The 18,436-nt window shown below is 38.6% G+C and overlaps 1 protein-coding gene across 1 annotated transcript in view; it reads left to right on the top strand.

Moving 5' to 3' along the window:
• LOC145686791 (uncharacterized) overlaps positions 1–18,436 on the top strand; it is a 759,437-nt gene that overhangs the window by 702,503 nt on the left and 38,498 nt on the right. The window contains exon 16 of the mRNA XM_081760448.1: positions 5,694–5,953. Within this exon, the coding sequence (XP_081616574.1) occupies positions 5,694–5,953 (260 nt within the window). The remainder of the gene's footprint in view (positions 1–5,693; positions 5,954–18,436) is intronic.

Here is an 18,436-nt window from a genome sequence, read left to right as displayed (position 1 = left end):
AGACCACATTAGTTTTAGATTTTATCGAATTTGAGACGGGTACAAACGAAAATTTTTACGGTACAATCCGGTACAAACGCAGTACAAACGAATCGTAAAGAAAAATCATCAAATTTGTAGAAATTTATCAGTGGTCCTGCTAAGTTCACGTGAACTTAGCAGGACCACTTTATTTTTCGATTTTTTCGAATTTGAGACCGGTACAAACGAAAATTTTTACGGTACAATCCGGTACAAACGCAGTACAAACGATTCGAAAAGAAAAATAATCAAATTTGTAGAAATTTATCAGTGGTCCTGCTAAGTTCACGTGAACTTAACAGGAGCACTTTATTTTTCGATTTTTTTCGAATTTGAGACCGGTACAAACGAAAATTTTTACGGTACAATCCGGTACAAATGCAGTACAAACGAATCGTACATAAAAATCATCAAATTTGTAAAAAATTATCAGTGGTCCTGCTAAGTTCACGTGAACTTAGCAAGACCACTCTATTTTTCGATTTTTTTGAATTTGAGACCGGTACAAACGAAAATTTTTACGGTACAATCCGGTACAAACGCAGTACAAACGAATCGTAAAGAAAAATCATCAAATTTGTAGAAATTTATCAGTGGTCCTGCTAAGTTCACGTGAACTTAGCAGGACCACTTTATTTTTCGATTTTTTCGAATTTGAGACCGGTACAAACGAAAATTTTTACGGTACAATCCGGTACAAACGCAGTACAAACGATTCGAAAAGAAAAATAATCAAATTTGTAGAAATTTATCAGTGGTCCTGCTAAGTTCACGTGAACTTAACAGGAGCACTTTATTTTTCGATTTTTTTCGAATTTGAGACCGGTACAAACGAAAATTTTTACGGTACAATCCGGTACAAATGCAGTACAAACGAATCGTACATAAAAATCATCAAATTTGTAAAAAATTATCAGTGGTCCTGCTAAGTTCACGTGAACTTAGCAAGACCACTCTATTTTTCGATTTTTTTGAATTTGAGACCGGTACAAACGAAAATTTTTACGGTACAATCCGGTACAAACGCAGTACAAACGAATCGTAAAGAAAAATCATCAAATTTGTTGAAATTTATCAGTGGTCCTGCTAAGTTCACGTGAACTTAGCAGGACCACTTTATTTTTCGATTTTTTCGAATTTGAGACCGGTACAAACGAAAATTTTTACGGTACAATCCGGTACAAACGCAGTACAAACGAATCGTACAGAAAAATCATCAAATTTGTAGAAATTTATCGGTGGTCCTGCTAAGTTCACGTGAACTTAGCAGGACCACTTTATTTTTCGATTTTTTCGAATTTGAGACCGGTACAAACGAAAATTTTTACGGTACAAACCGGTACAAACGCAGTACAAACGTATGGGGTGAAAATATTTATAATTTTCAAAAGTGGTCCTGCTAAGTTCACACTCGTCAATACAACCGAGATATTGAACTCACATCTCAGTCAAGCAATTTGCATTCATATATTGATAAAATTTATAAACTTTGCGGTTGATGCCGAAGAAATTTTTGTATACGAGCACAGATGAATGTAAACTAAGTATTCGAAAATAAAGTCCTGAGGAACATCTATGATCGAGAAAGAATGAAGATCCAGTAAATAGAGAATAGTACAGAGCAAAGACAACCACACTGTCTCTGAATTCCAGAATTTGTGCACCATCTTTGTTTCTCATGTTCACTGAATTCAACAGAAAAAAACGATTTTTTTTAAATATCCAACCTGTGTTTGGTATCATTATGAAAAGTCATAGAAGGGCTAATTCTTTCTCTTCATCTGCTGCAGGCATCAGAAGAAAAGTTACCAAAATGGTTTTCTAATACATATTAAACATCCCAAGGGTAGGTTACATCATGCAGAACAGTAATAGTAGCTAGAAATTTCTTTTATATGGATTCAAGATCCTAGAATAGGTCCTATGTAATTTCTTATCTTAGCATTTAAAGAACATGTCCCATCTCTGACGTATTACTCTATTAAAAGCTGAATTGACAGATTAACCCTTCCTGGTTTCAATACTGAGCATCCGAATCTGGAACGTCTACTGAACTTCACAGTGTAAAATGAAACCCCGTTGGTATTATTCATCATTCAGCTCTGATTGGCTGTGACGAATTGTATCCTGATCACATGATACATCGTCATAGGTGTCAATGTCTTCTTGATTTTGCCAAGAGGGTGCGTTGGCTCACCCCCTTTAAAATTAGGAAACGACCAATTTTTTTAAAAAAAGAATAATATGGTACAATAAGACTTGAATATTTATTTCGGTAAGTTTGGTGGGTCTATCTTGTTCCCATTTTTTGGGAAAAGAATTGCCAAAAATGTAAATTTCGGAGGTTTTTGTCCTGTTTTATACTTTTTGATGAGCCATTATTACCGCATATAGATATGGATGAGAACAGAGTTCCATTGCCTTTAATAGCAAATAGAAACATTTACTTACCTTTTCCAAAATATGGAAGGGGTACATAAGATTACCTTGAGAATTGTCAAAAATAATATGTGTTAAATGTTCCCTAGGACGGGTAACTCTGTAAATTGGAGCGGTAATGCTTATCCCCTTCTGCAAGTAAAAATTGCCAAATATTGTTGACAAGTGTTCGCCATGTGATCGGTTATTGGTCTAGTTCATTTTCTTTAATGAACCTTTGACACGTTATTGGATTGTATTTGTGAGTACAGAGAGCCATTCTGTTTCATAGAACATGAGTCCAATGGTGCTCCCTTCTCAAGAATTCGGGGGGGGGGGGTACATTAGACCACTCCTTAAATTTGTGATTTGTAGAAAAAAGCGGAAATATTCTCTAGGACTCCAATATATAACTGTAAATGTCACTGGTTCTGCTTTTGCTCTTCGGGTAAAAATTGTCAAAATATTCTTCAATATATTCCAAATATTCTTCAATATATTGTCAAAATTTGGTAATATGTTGGACATGAGTACCTTGAGTTTCTTCTTAAGTTTTGGGAGAAGCGTATTTGAGCCACTCTTAAATTTTGAAATTGTCAAAAAATAAAAATTCGCAATTGTTCTCTAGGATTCGGGTAAATTTTTATCGTTTAAGTTTTGTTCTTTTATGAGTAAAAAAAAATTGACAAAATTCAAAATTTGAAGATTATGACCTAATATATAATTTTAACACTGAAACGTATGGATAACTCATAGTATAAAGTCGTTAGTACAATCGGATTGGTTGATTCATGCCTCTGAGTTACAATGTCACATTTTGAACCTTTAGAATTATAGTCCGAGATTATTCATACAAGTTTAATTTTGCTGCAATACGATTGGATGATAAGAGCCTCTGATTAATTTTAAATTTTGGACTTGAAATCGAATTTTAAGGAATGAAACCGATAGGTAATTATTAAAACAGTTGGTACAAAATTAACATTTTTTTCATACTTTGAACCTTAAGATTTTTAGCCATGATTCATACATAACCTAAGATCATTGGTAGAAAATTATTCTTAATGCAATCTGATTGGCTGATCATTTTCCATACTTTTGTTTAAAGTTTTTCAATTTTTGTTCGAGTCCGAGTGCCGTTGCATACATGCGAGTAGCAGTAAGGGTGAAATGACTACCGGTACCAAAATACAAAATCCAGCGAAATGTCAAGTGAGATCAGTCGTATTTTTTTAACGCTAAAGGACAGAATGCAGCTAACATCCATCAGGAATTTTTCGCTATATTACGAACTGACAGTAATGAGTGAACGAAAGTCAGAGAATGGTGTAGAAAGGTTTGGAAAAAGACGTTCTAATGTTCATGACCAGGAGCGTAGCGGAAGGCCTAATGTTCACGTGGACGATCTGATGGAACGCATTAAAAATGAAATCTTCGTTTAACGTCCCACGATTATATCCTTTAGGCTAAGGGAGACTGTGATTAAAAGCAAGTGAATAATGATGGAAGAATTGGTGGAATGAGAAAGTGGGAGGAGACTTGAGTACCCTAAGTAAACTCACGGACATGATATAGCCCATAACAAACTTACTTGGCCGGGAACTTGACTCACCAAAGGTAAGCACCCTACCACTGAGCCACGGTGCTCCCTGAAATAGAGTTACTAATTCAGCCCATGGCATGCTCTCATTAGCTATTATATGTAATTTTGGACCGATTCTACATCCATATTTCCAATTTCTAGCCATTTATTTTTAGCAGTAATTTAATCGCTTTTGCAATAAAAATCCTCACTAAAAAAGTATAAATTTTGTGTAGCTTTGTGGTTTAGTTACAATATGTATTTTACTTGTATAGCTCTTAGCATGCGCCATCATCTCACAGCAAATCAAGGTTCCAAAAACTGTTTCTTTCCATTATTCACTTTCTGTGTGATTTGTTCCGAGTATGTTCTTAACTTGAACAGCGTACTTGTAGTGCAGTGCTTGATGACTAATGTCTCCAAAATATAGCCAACATTATCATGAGAATTGGAAAGAAAGTAAAATATTCAAGCGATTTTAGTACTTGTGACCAGGGAGTATAACATACCATAAATACTGTACCGGGTTATTACAAATGATTGACCCAATTTCATAAATTCACTGTCGCATTATTATTGAACATACAAAATATTGCAGATGTATTGAAAAACTCAAGTTTTTTTTTTTTTTTTTTTTGTATGTTGCAAGTTTGCTTCTGATTTCTCCCAAAAGAGCGCAGCAGTGAACATTTATTAAAAATAACGACACACACACCGAAAGCTTATGTCGTTCTCGAGTTTCATTCACAATCAGTCTGTCCTAACAGTGCAACGACACTTCCGAACGAAGTTCAACAAAATATCCACCAACTGTCAAGTCCATTCGGCGAGGTATGCACAGTTTACATCTTCAGGATGCCTCTGTAAGGGCAAATCAACTGGGCGGCCTACAGTATCTAAACAGGGGATTGAAGAACTGATGAATCCGTCCTGGTGGGGATGACAATCAGAAATTTCTGTTATGGTCCCCACGCTGTTCAGACCTAATCTCACGCATTTTTTTTGTATTTGTTTATGTGTAAGGTACAGTGTTTACGCCTTCACTATCACGAAACCTAACAGAACTGAGAGCTCGCATCAACAGTATCTTTCAACGGATTGATAGGGACATGCTGCAACGAGTGTGGGAAGAACTTGTTTATCAACTTCATTTTTGCAGAATTGCTGGGGATGCATATATGGAGCACTTGTAATATGTCACAAAAAGAATCTGGGTTTTTCAATACGTCTGCAAGTTTTTTAACAATATGTCCAATAACAAATCTACAGTGAATTAATGAAATCAGGTCAATCAATTGTAATAACCCTGTATTTTAAATATAAATGACAATATGTTTCAGTTGGGAATATCAGAAAGAGTATAGAATAGTTTAAGTTAGTATATTAAAGTTATGTAATATTTTGCTAAGGTTTTTTTGGTTTGCTATTAGCTATAAATTTAGTTATATTTGTTGGTAAGTTTAGCCATTTGTAACTAATTTCGTGAGTTTTTGTTGCTACTTTCTGGCTACATTGACGAATATATTTCACTCGTAGCTTAGAGTATTCGCGAGACGATACACACGCAAGTAGACGTACTACTGAATAATTTTATCATAACAAAAATATGAGATGCAAATATTCTCTTGTTGTTTGAGTATTCTAAGTTACTTTTTTTCAACTCTAATTTCAGGTTTGCTGAGCACTGTGAGCTCAGAGTCATCGGTCTTTATATTGTCTATAATTACCTACGATAGGTTTGTATCTATTACGAAACCGTTGGAAAGGCCACGATCAACGTTCTGCGTGGCTGCTGTGAATATGGTAATTGTTTGGTTTGCCTCTGTGGTGATTGCTCTTCTGCCTCTCAGCGGCATCAAGTACTTTGGAATAGATTTCTATGGCAACAATGGAGTGTGCTTACCTCTACACATTCATGACCCATTCGCCACGGTAAGGATAGTTGTCAGGCATAAGCATTCATACACTTGCTTTCTCATATGAATTGCGTTTGTTTTTGTCATTTAATTGAATTGAAACTGGAATTTCCAGTTTAGGTTTTGCCGGTAAATAACCAACCTAACGGAAATCAAACCTGGGATGGTGATTATGTATTTAGAGTAGTATAATCCGGTGGTGCACACAACAAGTTGGATTGCAACCCAAAATGCAGTATTGAAATTTTAAAGAAGCAAACAAAAAAGTATATATTTGCATTAAGTAGCAAGTTAAAAGTTTATATTCAAATTTTTAAAATTATACAGGGTGAAATTACTTCAATCAAGAATGTTCACTGAAGGATGGTTCTATTTGAGACCAGAGCCATTCATAAACTCTAAACTAGATATTGCCCTTTTTAAAGGTTACTTCAAAATTGTGATTGAATGGGTAATGGATCTTGGGAAATACGTGGTTGTATGGCTACCTCTGTACAACGCACAAAGTTTACACGGAGATATAAAAATGAGACCGTTCCTAGTTACGGTACCGGTCACACTTTTACTTTTTATTAAGAACGTACCCAAAGTCCTAATAGATTTTATTTTTAAAGATAATGATGGCAGTATTTCTGAAACTCTACCTGCTTCTATTTCCAAAGCTGATGATAGAACTGTTTTCGAAGCTCTAACTATACTTCCATTTCCAAAGCTGTTTATTTTAAAAATATTTGAAGATTTCAGTTTCACCATAAAGTTCTCGAAGCTCTCTAGTTGCTTCCATTTTCAACGTAGATCTGACACTATGACACGATTAGGATAGGAAGAAAAATAAGAAACAGTTGAGTAACGCAAGGCACACAATGACTCATTAGTAGACCGGATTTTTGCTTATTTGCACGTTTTTGTGTTGATGTCATATTGATGTGCTCTTTAAACAGGAATTCGTGTCAGGTGTTTTGGAGCAGAAGAGCAGAGATTTATAATGCATATATTTGTATATTTCGGAGGTTAGTGCATGTTTATGTCTTTATTGCATATAAAGGTATATTTAAAGAAACGACCAATTTTTAACGTCCAACAACTTTCCTTATAAATAGAAATTCAAGTTTCTAATATAAATTAGACTCAAGATCTTAAAATGGTTGATTGGTATCGGTTTAGAATATGTTCCAAGGTCACGTGAAATGAGAATAACAAAAGGGTGGTTGATTCATCCTCCTGGCAATGATGCATGAATGTCAGCATTTTGGAAGAAGATATAAATAACTGTCAAATCGGCTTCAACGAAATTTCCATGTCACCCATCTCGGAAGTTAAAGTTGGTACTGTTGTGTATGTGTGGATTTGAAATTGTGTGGTACTGTGGCAGTATAAGAATCAAAAGAAAAATCTGGGTCCATTTAGTTGTAGTGCGATATCTTCAAATTTGAATGTTAACTAGCTCAAACCTTTTGTCCATTTTTTGCCCATTTTATCCACTCAAGAAAAACATTTGTACCATTCAAACTAACTAAAGATTGCCATTCCAACTTTCGGCCTCTACGATCACCTGTAGTGCAACATCTTCAAATTCGAATTCTAGCTTGCTCAGAATTTTGACGAATTTTTGTCCATTTTTATCCACCCAAGAAGAAAATTACACCATTCAAGTAAGCAAGGAAGGGACATTTCAAAATTTCAACCACTTCGATCGCCTGTAGTGCGACATCTTCAAATTCGAATTTCAGCTACCTCAAAAGTTTGTCCATTTTCGTTCACCCAAGAAAGAAATTTGTACCATTTAAATAAACAACAAAGGACTAACTCAAAATTTGTCCACATTGATGACCTGTAGTGTGACATCTTCAAACTTGAATTTTAACTAGCTCAGAATCTTCTGCAAATTTTTGTTCATTTCTGTCCACCCAAGAAAAAAATTGTACCATTCAAATAAACGAGAAAGGGCCATTTCAAAATTTTGCCCCCTTCGATCACCTATAGTGCGACCTCTTCAAATTCAAATTTTAATTAGCTCAGAATTGTATCGAATTGTTGAACATTTTTGTACCACCAAGAATAAATTCTGTACCATTGAAATAAACCAGGGTCGGTCATTTGTTAATTTCAATGGTTCAGAATTTGGCCACTTGGATCACCTGTAGTGAGACATTTTCAAGTTCGAATTTCATCTATCCTGGTGGTACAAAAATCTACAAAAAGCAGGGAAAATTCGAAGCTAGTTAGAATTTGAATTTAGTGATATCACACTACGTATGTAGGAGCGTATGATAACCTTACATCAACAAAAATGTTTGTCATGGTGAGGAATAAGGAATGATGCTGCGAAAACTATCCGGGCTTAGCGGTAAAAGTAACGTATCCAATACTTTTATACCTACCTTAGAAGAGAATTATCGTATGAATTTTACAGATGCAAGAGTTACAGAAAATTTAAGGTAAGCAGATTATATATCAGTTAGAGAAACCATAGAAATATAACTACATTCTTGCAACGAAATCAGAGAAGATGGCCGAAAACTCAGCATTACAGAAGGTTGTTGGCTTTACATCCGATCATTTTTGACGGATACTCACCTTAAGAGATACCGCGCCGTCACCACCGACCTTGTTCTATTGGATTATCAGCATTGTGGACTATCACAAATCATCGCAGTTTCCATTGCAGCAAGATTCGGTGCAGGACTGGTATGGGAATTCTGTCCCACCTCTCCCTGTAAGCTTTCCATAGACCTAGGGTTGCCATATTTCAATAATGAAAATCCGGAACGCTTCTAAATTACGAGAATCTTTGAAATGCTTAAAATGAGAGGAATTACTATATACTAATTTACCTTCTTCCATTAGATAGACTTGTTCAAGCATTACGTAGACCTCCTCCTAGTTAAGCAAATATAAGCAGATGATTTACCCGTAAGCAGACAATTATTATATACCTAATCCTGTGAAAAAAACAAACCATAATATATAACAAATTCTCTCATTCGACAACATAGAGAATTGTTACATCAAATAAAGGTTCAGGACATCGCTTCTCCAGATTCGCCTTAGATTGGAATCCCTAACTGTGAAAGGTATTTTGTATTACTAGGCGTTGTCTTTAAACATGGCAGGATTATTCGACGTAAGCATAAAGTAAACTGGCCAGGAAGTGTGTAGTCACATAATAGAACATCTACATGTACAAGGGCGAACATCAAGATAAGGTCAACAGCGTGATTCATTAAGTACATCGGATTCCACACCAATCATTATTTTATTCAGTTCGGCATAACATCGGCTCGAACTTGAATTATTATTTATACGTGGAATCCACCTGTAATATCACTAGTCGACTCTCATATATCTCCTTCAGCCATCCAGTACACGTTAGGAAATATATACACATATCTACACTACTTCAGGATTCTATAAATCAAAAGAACAACAGCTTCAACGTCAAAACTTATTTTCCTTACTTGCATTTTATTACGCCTGTATATAGATATACCAAGATAATGAGAGGATCCCATTTGGCTTGTGTATAGCCCGCTCCCCCCAGTTCTTTGTCACCGGAACTGGAAGAGTCACTACTAATACTACTATTACTACTATAGATACTACCACTAATACTACTACTACTGCTATTAGTACTACTACTTCTACTACTACTACTACTTCTACTACTGCTACTAGTACTACTACTTCTACTACTACTACTGCTACTACTACTACTACTACTACTACTACTTATATGGAGAACAGAACCCAACCAACCCCTGCGGGGCTTCTAACCCGTTCCTACTACTACTACTACTACTACTACTACTTATATGGAGAACAGAACCCAACCAACCCCTGCGGGGCTTCTAACCCGTTCCTACTACTACTACTACTACTACTACTACTACTACTACTACTACTACTATTGCTACTAACTACAACTACACCACCACCAACTACTACTACTACCGCTATTACTACTACTACTACTACTACTACTACTACTACTACTACTACTACTACTTATACTAAAGCTTCCTTACCACAAGATTTACATCTTAAAACTTTATAACATGCAATTCCGATTCATTATGAACTAATATGAATTGTTAGAATCACTATGATTCGTTAAAAATCACTGGGGGAGCGGGCTATACTCAATTCTCACATTTGAAGGTGAGGTAAAGAAGAATAAGTTGAGGGGACCCGTAACTAGTTTACTCACACCTATTTATTATTATCTCCATGTTACAATAACATTATTTTAACTATATCCAGTCGTTAACAACTAGATCCATTTAATCAACAACAGTATATCTCTTTCCTTCTTTTCTTCGAACAAGTTAGAACATAGTCATAGTCATAACATTCTACATAGGTTTGCAATTATTAAAAGGGAACATTAAATTATACCATATAACAATATTCAAATACGTGAAAATATTCATAAGTAAAAAGGAAAGAGATTTAATAATAATTATAATTTTTAAATGTTAAAAATAATCCGAATCTATATATTTATAGCCTTTCTGCATATAAAACATCTTTGCCACAAAATAAATAATTCTACAAATTATTTTTTGTCATAGAACTATCTATTTTAGGAAATGAAAACTATGTTATTTGTTAAAATACTAAAAACGTCTGTAACTAACAAAATCTAAAATTTTGGTCCGTTACAAATATCTTCTTCCTTTCTTCTTCGCTGAAATCCGGGACATTTAGGCGTCCCGAGAAATATTTTCGGGACGCCAGGACGCAGATTTCGATTCCGTGACGGTCTCGAATTTTCCAGGAAGAATGGCAACTCTACATAGACCATCCAGAGTGCTTGGGTCGCGATGTTGAAAATATTGTTTTAACAGTTCAAATGCGTAAAAATCCTTTGGACTGGCATCTGAACTTTTCACAGAAATGTCTTCAAACAGAATGACTCGAATTCCTACTTCCTCTGCCATTTTCTGATAAAAACGTAGTGATGTTCGGGCGGTATGACTCGACGGCTTGTCCATATGGATAATCTGGTTCGCGTTTATTCCATACTGTTGTGGGATGTCTATCCGATAGATAGATGTCAAAATAGATTCTTGAAATTTTCTTCCATTCACTTTCACATTTTTGTTCACCTTGCGTATCATCAACTTACGCGCATGTCCGAATCCCGTAACAACTATAAAGCCACGAGAGAAATTTTCCCTGTACTGGCGTACTAAGTTGCTGCGCCCCTTTCCGTGAATGTCACGGTATGCGATCATCCGAATATGAATATCAGTAGTGAGATGGACATATAATTCATCCACTGCGATAACTTTCTACCATGAGCACTTGCGTGGCTAAGTAGTTAGCGTATGGGCATTTGGCGTGGGAGCCCCGGGTTCGATTCTGGGTGGGAGCTCACGTGCTTCGGATTCCACGATAATCAGTAGGTCCCGTTCATATAATCTCGCTGCTTAAAGAGACGGGTTAATCTCAAAATCAACTCAATTTTCATCCATTTGGAAGCCGACAAGTATTTCTCATACAGTTTTCTGCAGTTCGTCTTACGTTCGGTAATGTGATGCGGCAGCAGGTGGTGTACACTGGCCTTTCTTATTTAATTCAACCTGATGCACCTGCGAATTGTTTTGTTCACAGCTGACGGTGCAAGATGGAATCTATGGCCCATATATCAAGTTGCGTGGGGAAAATTGAAGTAGTTAGATCTTCGCAAAAGCTACAATCATCAGCTTCTGAAAATAAAACATGCTAAATCTTCTGAAACGAAGCGTCAAGGGCTAAAACGTAGACAAAGATAAAGAATATACATTACGTACAATACTTGTTCTCAACTTTGGTGAAGAATAGGACATACAATATTCTGAGTCCAGGGTGTGTCAAAGACGAGTTGGATGAGATGAGAATAGTCAGGAAACAAAATATGTGTATCAAACAATCATCCAACCACTTGACATTTACTAGAGTTATATTGAGTAACATTTATCTGTCGAACGATTTTACTGGTTTAGTAAATATGCAGTGCATCGCTTTATAAACCAGAGGTGGAGCAAAGAGAAGAAAATGATGGAGGAACACAGCACAGGGTAAAGTAAAACACATACTGCATCACACAGTCTAAAGCCTGTTAGATATAATTATTTCTTTTAACAGTATGTTGTATTTATTGTTTCTTTTACGGTACTTTGAAGAGACAAGTGGCTTAAATGGAACATCCGTAGGCATTATATGCGACCACTTTTTTAAATAATGTTTACAGTGCTGCTTTTAATAATTCTTCATTGATTCTTTTTTGAAATTGTAATTGCATACACTGCACTTTCTGGTAGGCAGAGCTGCTAATGAAACAAGGTTGTCTTCTAAGTTATCAGATTAAAATTAGGTAGTTCTTGACCGTGATGCTGAAGGACTGGATCTCCAAAGAGCCCCGTAGGAGGCTAACCAGAGTGGCTTAGGAAGTCCCAATGCTCCGAAGCGGACAATGAGAGGATTAGAAGTCATAGAACCTCGAAGCAGGCTAAGCAGAATGAGTTAGGAAATCCCAATACTCCGATGGGCCTTGAGTTTGATCGCCGCCTTGCTTGGACTTCCCATATCCGCCAGCTGAAGTATAGGTGTCTTCGTGCGATGAATTTGCTGCGCCTGGTTTCCCATACCACTTGGGGTGCTGACTGTGTTGTGCTGCTTTGACTGTATCGGAGCCTCATTCGCTCTAACAAGGAACCCTAGGTATCTATCAGAGCCCGATTTTCATGAAACTTTGTATATAGAGAGAGTACCTCGGGAAACTCGCACAGCCAAAATTGTAGCTGCAGAGTCCAAGACGTTGGGACACTAGGGCCTGAGAAAGATCAAAAGTGGAACGCCAGTTCATTAAGGATATGAGGAGAAGGTGAACGTTTTTCTTTAAAACTAATCATTGTAGCGACACGAAATGAGCATACATGGATACGAGATGATCGATATGATCTGTTAAAAGTTATAAAAAGAATATTCGCCATCTTGAAAGAGGCCATGTTGAAACTGGTGTGATTGGTGTAAATAAGAAGAGGGTCATCCGATGCATTAATTTGAACGTAAATAGCCACAAAAACCTGTTGGTGAAGTCTGTTGTTGGATTACATTATTTCTGTGCTTCTGGTCTGTTGGTGAAATCTGTTATGGTATTACATTATCCCTGTGCTTTAGGTTCAAGATGAGCAAAGTGTATCTTATGACACTCAAGCAGATGCAGATTATGGAGCCCTATGAGTGGAATCAGTGGAACTAGAAAACCGAGCGAAATATAATTTTAGAACTATATCATTTGTGTCACAGTCACCATGTAATTGGTGTGGATGTGGTGATATGACGGGTTCAATCTTCATAATAATGTCATGGTTGACATTAACTTGTAACTTTTTATTAGACTTAACTTAATTCGAACAGAAATCAGAACGTCATATCAGTCCACCTATAGCGCTCCATACCCTGCATCTGCTCGAGTGTCATGAGATACACTTTCCTTATCTTGTACCTAAACCACTCTACCAGAAGCACAGGAATAATGTAATATCACAACAAACTTCACCAACAAGTTTTTGTGGCTATTTACGTTCAAATTAATGCATCCCATGATTCTCTTCTCATTTACACCAATCGAACCAGTTTCAACATGGCCTCTTTCAAGATGGCGGATATTCTTTTCATAACTTTTAACTGATCATATCGACCATCTCGTATCCATGTATGCTCATTTCGGGTCGCTACAATGATTAGTTTTAAAGAAAAACGTGCATTTTCTGACCATGTCCTTAATGAACTGACGTTCCACTTTTGATCTTTCTCGGGCCCTAGTGTCCCAACGTCTTAGACTCTGCAGCTACAATTTTGGCTATGCGAGTTTCCCGAGGTACTCTCTCTATATACAAAGTTTCATGAAAATCGGACTCTGATAGATACCTAGGGTTCCTTGTAAGATGGACTATAGTTGTGTGGCGTATGGCTCTGCCGGTTTGTCTGTCCTTCGTCACCTGGATACTGTTTACCATCTGGGCCTTCGCATTGCGATTGGGGCTTATCGCAAAAGTCCGATCCTCAGCTTATATGTCGAAGCCAACGAATCATCTTTGGACCATCGTCGCCAGTTGCAGCTGAGATACTTGCTTCACCTGAGAGCTTCTCTTGACTACCCGTCTAGTTTCACCCTGAATGCTGGTGCTTGTCTTTAACGCTATCAAGCCCGACCCACTTGCACCCGGCCTTTTGGCATTCGTGCCCTTGAGCTTTTAGCTGACCTTGACGTCGATCTCCCTGCGCTTTCTCCGCTGGGTTTCCTGCCTCTTCCACCTTGTCAACTTTTGAAGCCTGTGGTCAATTTCCACTTGTTGCGGTTCACGAAGGCGACTACTACCGATTTGGAATTTCGGCAACAGTTTTAGTCCCTCCTCGACTCTTATCACGGCCACCGTCTTATCTTCACTGATGGATCCAAGCAGGCTGATGCTGTAGGAAGTGCTTTTGTCCTGGATGCCCACCGTTTCAGGTTCCAGTTTCATCCATTCTGCAAAGTCTTCACTGCAGAGCTGGTTGCCATCTTGGAGAGTCTCCACCATATCAGCCGTCGCCAGCTTCGCCGTGTTGTGATCTGCTCTGATCCCAGCAACGTCTTACATTGCCTAGCCGATGTCACTTCTACACATCCGCTAGTCCAGGACGTCCTTCTTACTTGTCATGCACTCCTTGCTGAGAGCTATGATGTCACGTTCTGTTGGGTGCCTGGCCATGTTGGTATCCCTGGCAATGAGTTTGCTACTGCTGCTGCGAAGGAGGCTGCTGTTACTGGTCGACGCTCTCTTCTTCCTCTTCCTAGCTCTGATATCTGCTCTGTGTTTGCTCACGTTCTCCGTCAGCGCTGGCAGTCCTCCTGGGATGAGCAGATTCACAATAAGCTGCATGCAGTGAAGCCCCGCCTTAGAGTCTGGTCGACGAGCTCCCTATTATCTCGCCTGGAAGTTTGGCAAGCCTTCGCATTAACATAGTCATGCACATATTCTGCGACGTATGCCTCCGCCTGCGTGTCGCCATTGTGTTCAGCCCCTGAGTATTCGTCACCTTTTAGTGGAATATGTGCCTCTTGCTGCTACCAGAATTTTGTTTGGACTGCCGGCTGACCTCGCTACTATTCTAGGCGATGATGAAGCCACTGTGTTGCAGCTGTTCCAGTTTATGCGCCATTTTCATGTTTGACGGCGCTTTGACTTTCTTCTGTGTTCCAGTGCTTGCGACCTATGATCTGTGTGCACTATCTTTACTCTTGCGAATTATTTATTCGTCGTTTTATTCATTGTGTGGTACTTTTTCTGTCTTCTTTGGTGCTAGCGAGTGATAGTTTTAAATGTATGACCTTCACGCACATTTAGTGACTAGTCTGTGTTTTATCCCTGTCTGTGTTTTTGTGGTTCGTGTGACTGTTTTTTACACGACCAGTGACGGGTGCAAAAGACCTTTGTCGTCGAGGCACCCTCCCCAACCATTTTTCAATTTCCATTTTCCAATGCTCCGAAGCAAACAATGAGAGGATTAGAAGCCATAGAAGCCCGAAGCAGGCTAAGCAGAATGGCCTAGGAAATCCCAATGCTCCGAAGCAAACAATGAGAGGATTAGAAGTCATAGAACCCCGAAGTAGGCTAAAGAGAATGACCTAGGAAATCCCAATGCTCCGAAGCAAACAATGAGAGGATTAGAAGTCATAGAACCCCGAAGCAGGCTAAGCAGAATGACCTAGGACATCCCAATGCTCCGAAGCAAACAATGAGAGGATTAGAAGTCATAGAATCCCGAAGCAGGCTAAGCAGAATGGCCTAGGAAATCCCAATGCTCCGAAGCAAACAATGAGAGGATTAGAAGTCATAGAACCCCGAAGCAGGCTAAGGAAAATTACTTAGGAAATCCCAATGCTCCGAAGCAAACAATGAGAGGATTAGAAGTCATAGAACCCCGAAGCAGGCTAAGAAAAATTACTTAGGAAATCCCAATGCTCCGAAGCAAACAATGAGAGGATTAGAAGTCATAGAACCCCGAAGCAGGCTAAGCAGAATGGCCTAGGAAATCCCAATGCTCCGAAGCAAACAATGAGAGGATTAGAAGTCATAGAACCCCGAAGCAGGCTAAGGAAAATTACTTAGGAAATCCCAATGCTCCGAAGCAAACAATGAGAGGATTAGAAGTCATAGAACCCCGAAGCAGGCTAAGCAGAATGGCCTAGGAAATCCCAATGCTCCGAAGCAAACAATGAGAGGATTAGAAGTCATAGAACCCCGAAGTAGGCTAAAGAGAATGACCTAGGAAATCCCAATGCTCCGAAGCAAACAATGAGAGGATTAGAAGTCATAGAACCCCGAAGCAGGCTAAGCAGAATGACCTAGGACATCCCAATGCTCCGAAGCAAACAATGAGAGGATTAGAAGTCATAGAACCCCGAAGCAGGCTAAGCAGAATGGCCTAGGAAATCCCAATGCTCCGAAGCAAACAATGAGAGGATTAGAAGTCATAGAACCCCGAAGCAGGCTAAGGAAAATTACTTAGGAAATCCCAATGCTCCGAAGCAAACAATGAGAGGATTAGAAGTCATAGAACCCCGAAGCAGGCTAAGGAAAATTACTTAGGAAATCCCAATGCTCCGAAGCAAACAATGAGAGGATTAGAAGTCATAGAACCCCGAAGCAGGCTAAGCAGAATGGCCTAGGAAATCCCAATGCTCCGAAGCAAACAATGAGAGGATTAGAAGTCATAGAACCCCGAAGTAGGCTAAAGAGAATGACCTAGGAAATCCCAATGCTCCGAAGCAAACAATGAGAGGATTAGAAGTCATAGAACCCCGAAGCAGGCTAAGCAGAATGACCTAGGACATCCCAATGCTCCGCAGCAAACAATGAGAGGATTAGAAGTCATAGAACCCCGAAGCAGGCTAAGCAGAATGGCCTAGGAAATCCCAATGCTCCGAAGCAAACAATGAGAGGATTAGAAGTCATAGAACCCCGAAGCAGGCTAAGCAGAATGGCCTAGGAAATCCCAATGCTCCGAAGCAAACAATGAGAGGATTAGAAGTCATAGAACCCCGAAGTAGGCTAAAGAGAATGACCTAGGAAATCCCAATGCTCCGAAGCAAATAATGAGAGGATTAGAAGTCATAGAACCCAGAAGCAGGCTAAGCAGAATGGCCTAGGAAATCCCAATGCTCCGAAGCAAACAATGAGAGGATTAGAAGTCATAGAACCCCGAAGTAGGCTAAAGAGAATGACCTAGGAAATCCCAATGCTCCGAAGCAAATAATGAGAGGATTAGAAGTCATAGAACCCAGAAGCAGGCTAAGCAGAATGACCTAGGAAATCCCAATGCTCCGAAGCAAACAATGAGAGGATTAGAAGTCATAGAACCCAGAAGCATGTTAAGCTACTGTGGTAAGGTTCCCAACAGTTCCCCGAAGCAGGTTAATCCAGTAGGAAAGGAACAGCCAAGAATCCCGAAGCAGACTATTAGAGGCTTTGGGGGTATGTTCTTCTAATGCTCCGAAGCAAGCAGTAGGAGGGACTCTAGAGAACTGGTACTGGTCCGCTGGTTGGTGTCGAGTTTATAGGCCTACAAGGATGGTGATCGCGCTGCTGTTGTCCTGTCATGTGCTTCGTAGGGGTGCCAGTGATCTGTCGTTTGCTGCTTGTAGTAATATCTCATGGTGTGTAGTAAAGCCATGTGATGCTGTTTACAAACAAGAGTATACAGCATTGTTTGTATACAGTAGTACACCCGTATATTACAATATAAATAGATCGCTCTTTGTTCGCTTCTCAAATGTACGAAAGCGAATCCATACAATTTGATGAATACACATTTCGTATATAGTAGTATTCATTCCACAGTTTTAGGCTTTTGAAATTAACTTCACTCTGTGTTACAACACTATAAGCATCTTTAGTAAAATCAGTACACTAATAGTGACTTATCATGACCTTAACTTTTGTGTACAGTGGTTAAACCTGGAAAGTGGCGGAAATGAGAATATCCAAATAGATATGTGGTGTTACAAGGGAGGATAGAATAAGGAATGATTACACAACCACACACACACACACAAAATAAAAGTTCTATGCACCGGAGCCCAAGGTATGGGTTCGATGTATTTTCTTACACAGAATCCAAATTTCGAAAACCCAGGACGATTGACCGTGTCAGTATTTTGTTATGGGTGAAAAATTTTGAGTGATTTTAGATAGGGAGAATATAGGTAACACAGCTTAAAAAACTATACAGCGAACGGACCCCAGGGTATGAATTTGATGTATTTTGTTACATAGAATCCAAATTTCGAAACCCCAGGAAGATCGACCGTGCCAATGTTTTGTTATGGGGGAAAACCTTGATCCATTTTGGATAGGAAGGACACATTTTTCTCTCATGAAACAAAATTGATACGGTCAGTCGTCCTAGGGTTTCGAAATTTGGTTTCTATGTAACAAAATACGTCGAATCTATATACCAAGGTCCA

The sequence above is a fragment of the Thermobia domestica genome, chromosome 5, assembly GCF_964235325.1.
Source record: "Thermobia domestica chromosome 5, izTheDome1.hap1.1, whole genome shotgun sequence".
Classification (NCBI taxonomy): Eukaryota; Metazoa; Arthropoda; class Insecta; order Zygentoma; family Lepismatidae; genus Thermobia; species Thermobia domestica.
The sequence above is the reverse complement of the archived record's forward strand: the minus strand, read 5'-3'. Positions and strand labels throughout refer to the sequence as shown.